We start from the raw sequence: 7475 nt of genomic DNA, 5'->3' as shown, positions 1-7475 counted from the left end.
TGTGTGTTTCTTTAGTCACAGTGACATCTAGTGAGCAGAAAACTGAACCACCAGAACCAAGTCATCTGTCCTGAAGGTTCTCGATCTCAAGAAAAATACTTTTTGTGTGTGGATTAGAGAAAACATACAAAAAAAAATGACTTGGGGAGTATATGTTTAAAAAGCTGAAAGGGAAAATTCATTTTTGATCTCTTAGGCAACACCTGTAGCGTTATACACGTCTAGTGACCCAGTGGGTCAGAGTTTTAGTAACAGTACTTACCTCCCAAACTCTGCTTTAAAAGCTAAGTGGCGTCTGAAGTAACGTACGAGAAGCTTCCTCTCGCTCATTCTGTTTGAGCAACAATGCTCTTTGAAACATCCTGCTGTGGTCGGAGGCGTTGATCCTCTTTTTTTTGTCACCTCAGTGTGCAATACCACAAAGCAGTAAAGGAGAGAAGCAGCACATGAAAGCATCACCTTCGAACCCGGAGCCTTTTCTTTCCTCAGTACCTCTGGACTTAGCAGCTTTCCACCTCCAATAATGCCGTCAAACAAACTTATGATGTCATCACTTTCTTTGTTTGTTCTTGGTAAGACCCAATTCTTTTCTACATTTTAACAGCAACAAACAACAATGTTTGATTGTGAGTTGTCAGACGAAGAGAAATATCTCTCATCTGTGACATAAATTATATGTTTTTATCATCAAAACAAGAATAAAATGAGTTTGAAGGAGAGGTTTAAATCAATTCACTTAATATTTTTCTTTGGAGACAATGCTACATATTGTTTTGATTTTTTTATAGGGAAGAAGTCAGTTGTGTGAGATAAAAACTAACATTTTTATAGTATACTCTAATGTGTAACATTTCTTTTTTTCATTTCAAGAAATAATTTGCTTATGAAGTCTCTAATTGTTCTGCTTTTTACCAGGCACTGTGAGTGCAATAAAAGTGAAAAAGGTTCTGCTTGCGACTGTTTTGAAATCTTACCCTATTTAAATGGTTGCCGCTTCATGATTTGAAGTTTAAAAAAATATATATATTGTTTTTTTAATTATTTATCGCTTTTGGCTTCCTGGTCTTTGTATGCACTGTTAATGAGCAGAACAAAAAGTTATGTTTGAATGAATATGAAATATGTAGATTTGATATCATTTTAACGAGGCAAATGAAAGACAGAGCAGTGAAGAATAAAACTCTAAAGTAAAAAAATGTCTTTGTATGTATTTGTTGATTCAAAACCTAAAGACAAAAATGTGTCTACACAGTGCTATTCTAATATTTTATTCATTTATGGGTTTTTTTTCTATGTATTCATTTTGTAGGAATAGTTGTAGCACCTGTTGTAGCAAATGAAACAGCAACCAGTCCTAATGTCACCACTGAAGAATACTACAGCTCAAATGAACCCAATATCACAAATATTGAGAGTCTCACAAATACCACTAATATAACAAACATCCCTGACAACAGCAGCACTTCTGCAACCGCACCCCCAAACAACGTGAATGAGAGCGTTTCAGGATCCCTTACCACAGGTCTGTAAAGTATTTCAGCACCATAACTTATTCATTCGTCACCATTTCTTCTTCGTTTTGATGATCCATGTTGCTGCTGGTTCTTATCTTTCACAGCTTCGAGTACAAACGGCACTAAAGCTGCCGTCGTAACTCAAACGACTAAGCCCTTGACCACGCCTAAGCCTCACCCAATGACTACATTGGAAACCAAAGCAGCCAAAACAACTTCCACCACTGAAAAGAGCGACGACAAAAGTAAGCTGCACCTGCTGTTTTATATAAAACACTAAAATAAATGTGAATGATCCGTAGCTTGAAACACTAACATTTTGAGCAGCAACTTTATCAGGAGCTAATCTGTAAAATAAATATTCAGTGTTGCTGAGATGTAGCTGTTCAGTGCATGTAACTTAGTGAAAGTATTAGAAGACTGGCCTCAGGGAGAGCACCACGTTTTAGGAGGCACTCATCCGACGACAGGACGGGAAAGAGTAAGATCAAATAAAACTTGCCTTTAAGTTTTATTTGATCTTAAATAAAAAGATCTTTCACGCCAGAGTTTGGATTATGATCATCCAATGTTGAGAAATGATGGAGTTGTAGCCGTTTCGATCAAACTTCGAAAGTAAACTATTATACACAATCTCATGCAATGTAACAAGATGTCAGGCTCAGAGTTTGTGTTGTTTGTCACCCTCAGCTACTACTACACCAAATTTTAGCGCAATAACTGTCAAATTGATGATTTACAGCTATTTTTGGTCAATTAGCTGTGGCAGCCATTTTGAGTTGGATTGACTCCAACAGTTGATGAGATGTAGATATACATGCAGTGGTTGTGTTCTGATTGTTTCATTAAAATCTGCCCAGTGGTTCATGAGATATTTTGCTAACACAGAGACAGGGTTGACTCCAACAGTTAATGCTGAAGTTTTAAATGAAGATCTTGCGTAACACACGGTGTGAGTGACTCTCAGTTTCAAGTGCACAAAATGTTTTTAATCGCTGTAAAATTGACTGAATTGTAAACATTTTTTGTGTTTTCTAAGCTACTACACCAAACCAATGGAAGAGTGCCGGTAATAACAGTGAGTTTTTCTATTTTTCAAAGCAATATGTCTCTGAAATTGTTTTCTTTAGGTTCTGACATGAATTATATGCGCATATTTGATTTGGGGCTCCTTGTTTTGTAGCTTGGTCTACAGGAATCATCGTTCTGATTGTGCTCATCCTCATAGCGTTGGCATGTGCGGCCCTTTGTTTCTTTGCAAAGAAGAGAGTAAGGGTGAGTAGAGTTTCTATATAGCTGGAGACGTTATGGCTCATTGTTTTCTTTTCAGTCACAACTAAATGCCTAACATCACGTGAAGGGTTGCATGTCACCTGCTGCCTTTGTAATGCCAATGTTTTCGACTAAGCTCATCGTATGTTGAGAAATGACAAGTTGTAGCCATTTTGGTTGAACCTTCAAGCTCACATTATGCACTTTCTCATGGGACATTGCGAGTTCTAGTCTTGCACGATCCGTTAGCACTTGGAGTAAGGTTTAGGAACGACTACCGCACCAAATATTAGCCCAGTGTCTGTCAAATTCACTGAGGTATAGCCGTTTTTGTGCACGCTAAGCTATATACGCTGTGATGAATTTATGAGATCAGCCTCTTTTGAATTGGGTTGACTTCAGCTGTAGATGTACGGTCAATAAATACTCTGAGCATCACGGAAGTCAGTCCAGTGGTTCATGAGATATTTTGCTAACAGACAAACAAAGTTTATTCCAACAGTTAATGCCAAAGGGTTTAGTAGAGATGTTGTACAACGTGTTGTGTTGCAGTTATGTGTTGGGGATAATACCCAGTGACATAATATGGCTCTTTTTAAACAAATTTTACATATTCCAGCTCAGTGTCTATAAATTTGACTGACTTATAGCCAATTTTGTGTTGTGGTGGCCATCTTAAACTGAATAGACTTCAACAGTTAATCAGTTGTAGATATACATGATTTTATGTTTTATTTAAATTCGTTTCCAAAGATACAAAAGAGGATCACTGTGGCAGCTTTTATGATTTCATGTTCATGTTTAATATGTAAACATATTAATTAGTAGTAATAAGTTTGTGTTCTGTATGCTTTGTTCGTACAGAGCTACTCTGTTGATCTCACCTACAGAGAGGACGAAGCCAACATCCGTCTCAGCACAGTCGACCCTGACTTACCTGCCGATGCTGCGCCTCAGAACGGTCAGACTAACAACTACACAAGCAATACTTTAATTACACCATGTGTGTTTTCCTCCCATTATAATTCCTCGCCTGTGCGTATTTTTTCAGGTCTGCAAACCTTTGAAGGGATTGAAACGTCTGCCAAAGAGCCAGAGGAGCCAGAAGTGAAACCTGAAACGCAGCCGGAGCAGAAAAGTAAAGAGAACAAATATTTCATTTACACTTTTTAGTTGTGTTGCTGCATCTGTGGAGCCCAGATAAGCAGGACTGGGTGTGTTATCTGCAGAAAAACCTAGTCAGTAGAAGCTGTTAGCTAATTGTAATTTTTATTTTTTCTTCCTCTATTTCTTAAGAGAAGTCAGGGAGAATAAAAAGGAAGTGCAAGACGTCAAGCCAAGCTATCTACAGCATCAAACCTAGATGCTGTAGAAGTGAGACTTGTTAAAAATGTTTTGTTTTTTTTTGATTCATGCAAAGACAATTTTCAACAGCTTAATATAAGCCATGAAAGTAAAATAAATCAGGCCTGCAGTACTGAAATAAGCCACTTGATGGAAATGGGAGCCCATTCAGCTTCTCTTTAAAGCAGCTGAAGCTTTGTGTCTCCTGCAGAGGTGTTTTACTCTAAACTACGAGCTAACAGAACTCATCGCAGCTAAAACAAGAATAAAAGGCAAATCTTTTGTTTTTATATTCCGCTAGTCAGGAAAAAATAAAAAACTTAGACTCAAGAATCCAATTTCGTAGTTTGACATTTCAAAACAGGAAGCTAAAACACACACACACACGCAAAACACCTTCTTTTTATTGTTTTGACAGTTTGATTTGGCTGTAAATGTGAGGCGTTTTCCTGTTTTCCTCTGAGGTGTTCCTGCGTTAAAAGGTGAGAGGGGCAGTCGTGTCTGGACGTGCCACTCTGGGTTTAAACAGAGAGTGTTGCTGCTGCTGATGACAGCTGTCTCCTAAAGGGTGTGCTTCCTGTCGGGAGGGAGAGAAACAATAAAACAGTTCTTTTTTTAAAAATCTGTTTAATCTAATTGTCACTGAGCTTCTGGTCGGATGGGTGTTGGTTATGCCTATATTTAATGTTGCTTGTTTCAGAGGGGAAAGAGATGAATGTGCAGTTATGTACAGCTCATGAATAGAAAATACACTATACGCAAACAAACAAACAAACAAACAAACAACAAAAAATGCAAAGGGATGAAAAATTTACCAAAATGCTCACTTTAGAGGCACCTTCTTGAAGGAAATGTTTATAGGCCAGAAATGACAACCTGTTATTGTGTCATGTAAATATATATATATATATATATATATATATATATATTTTTTTTTTTTTTAATTCAGAGAAGTGTTTCTTCCGCAGAAATTGTTACTTCACTGTTCATGACTTATTTCTTTCCACATCTAGAAACCACAAAATAAGCATAAAGTAAAAAAAAAAAAAAATGACAGCATCGCTCTAGTGTTTAGTGTTAAGGAAATGCTCATGCAACTCTATTTTTGACTTTTAAAGTATCGAAAAGTTTGTAATGCTCACAGAGTAGCTGTTTTGAATGATGAGAAGTCATTTCTCACACACTTTCCTGGGACCTCAGTAGAAAACATCACTAGATTAGGACACAAGGGGATTGACTAGAAGAAATGTGTTCATAAATATTATTCTGCTTGGATGAAATTGAGCTGATCCCTTTGGTCATGGAGCTATTTCGCCAGAACTGGTACCTACAAGACATGTTTTCATTGCCAGTGTACTAAACTGAAATAAGAAGCAGACAGATGATTACTCCCCTTGACGCAGGTGGACTCCTAACCTCACTGTCACTGTCCGATATTTGTCTAAAAGCTGGACTGATGCCTGAGGTGGCATCTTAGTCATCTCAGCGTCTCTCAAACAGCACAGCTTCCTCTTCTCATCATCTGCGCTTTTCTCTCAGTCTGAAACCAGGTCGGATGATGGCAGGACCACCCTATTTTCCCACAGCTTCCCAGCAGCTGCGTGGTTGTGCCTCATTAGGGAGCGGTCAGTAATCTGCTGCCTCGTTAACGACGCGGTGAAACGCCACTGCCCAAAAGAGTTCCCATCTGAGTACAAACGACTTCAGGCTGTATGACTCCAGAAGATGCAGCTAAACACGGAGCATTTTCAGCCAAACGGCAGCTCTGTAACATCACTGAAGTCTATAATGATGAAAGGTGGCAAGAATATTACCAAACTGATGAACTGCAACAGCTCCTGTTGTGAAGGCATATCGTACATTCCAAGATGATTCAGTCCACCTGTTTGTTTCTTTATTATTATTATTGTTATATCACTCAAAGCAAAAAAAAAGACACTCTGAAGTTCTTGAACCACTGAGTTAGCTTTAAGATTTTTTGCTTTGTTTTCCACAGCTGAGGCAGGTGGACCTGCTGTTGATCCCAGCTCTGAGTCTGAAGCTCCAGCTCCATCTCCAGCTCCGTCTCCAGCTCCAGATCCAGCTCCAGCTCCAACTCCATCTCCAGCTCCAGCTCCAGCTCCAGCTCCTGACAGCTCAGAGGACAAGCCTAAAGCGGAGGCCGTCGAGGAGAGCTCCCCTGCACCTGTGAAGCCCAGCTCAGAAGATAAAACCGACGGTGAAGGCGCCGTCTCCAACAAGACCTCAGTGGAGTCTCTGAAGGACGCAAATGAGAACAACAGTAACAACAATCCCAGCGCTGACTTTGGTCAGAAGAGAGGTTGGTGTCTGAGTCCCGGCTAATTTCTTCACCAGAGGACACAGTATTTGACCGACCCACCTGTAAACTGTAACTCATGTATGGGTTTAATGTTGACCAATTGGAGACACCTTTGTTTTGTTTGCCAGTTAATGCAACACATATCGTTTCGACACATTTGACTCTGACTCACAGGAACATTGCCTCATTTCCATATCAGTTGTACATTTGTTCCACTGCGGTCTTTAGTAACACTTACAGCATTCTGCGAAAGTTTAAAACCACTCTTTATTCATCTATGTTTCCCTTCCAAGCAGGCAATTTCTGGCAATTTTTTTTTTGAATGATCAAGATCAATAGTTGTTTAGGCAGGCAGAGTTTATTGAAACTTTCAAAAAATAATCATTGGGCATACTTCTACAACTGATCAGCTTTTGGACTCAACCCAATTCAAAATGTCCGCCACAGCCAACAGACCTTAGAAAACCCCAAAATGGCTAAAACTCAGCCGATTTTGCAGAAACTGAGCTACAATTTAGCTGAGCATAGCCTGCAACACATACTTAACACAACACATAGCAAAACGTGTTTCCTTAAAACCTTGTCAAAAACTGTTGGAGTCAACCCAACTTGTCTGTTAGCAAAATATCTCATCAACCACTCAACAGAGCTCAATGAAACTCTCAGGGTGTAATTATTGGCTGAACATCTACAACTGAATACATTTTGGAGTCAACCCAATTCAAGATGGCCACCATAGCTCATTAGTCTTAGCTTACACAATAATACGTAATTCCACAGTGAGATTTTACAGATATCGAGCAAAGATTTTGTATTGCATTACTATCAACATTACTGAGTGACAGCACCACCTATGAGACCTTAAAGAGGGACCCAACCAGCTCTTACAAAAAGAAGGTCACGGATTACCTGCAGAAACTGGAGAAGGACAAAACTATCAATCGATCTTTGTACTACAGGTTATACCCGGGGGAAGCCACTCCCTGCCTGTATGGTCTCCCCAAAATACATAAGGAAGGAACACC

General features: G+C 39.2%; 1 protein-coding gene across 1 annotated transcript in view; it reads left to right on the top strand.

Moving 5' to 3' along the window:
• The first annotated feature begins 411 nt into the window (after positions 1-411).
• Positions 412-7475, top strand: part of LOC108250004 (flocculation protein FLO11) — a 16444-nt gene continuing 9380 nt past the window's right edge. The window contains exons 1-8 of the mRNA XM_017439711.2: positions 412-572; positions 1310-1522; positions 1619-1759; positions 2554-2592; positions 2698-2789; positions 3651-3747; positions 3838-3924; positions 6127-6450. Coding sequence (XP_017295200.1) covers positions 524-572; positions 1310-1522; positions 1619-1759; positions 2554-2592; positions 2698-2789; positions 3651-3747; positions 3838-3924; positions 6127-6450 — 1042 coding nt within the window. The 5' untranslated portion in view covers positions 412-523. The remainder of the gene's footprint in view (positions 573-1309; positions 1523-1618; positions 1760-2553; positions 2593-2697; positions 2790-3650; positions 3748-3837; positions 3925-6126; positions 6451-7475) is intronic.

Source organism: Kryptolebias marmoratus, linkage group LG3 (assembly GCF_001649575.2).
Source record: "Kryptolebias marmoratus isolate JLee-2015 linkage group LG3, ASM164957v2, whole genome shotgun sequence".
Classification (NCBI taxonomy): domain Eukaryota; kingdom Metazoa; phylum Chordata; class Actinopteri; order Cyprinodontiformes; family Rivulidae; genus Kryptolebias; species Kryptolebias marmoratus.
The sequence above is the reverse complement of the archived record's forward strand: the minus strand, read 5'-3'. Positions and strand labels throughout refer to the sequence as shown.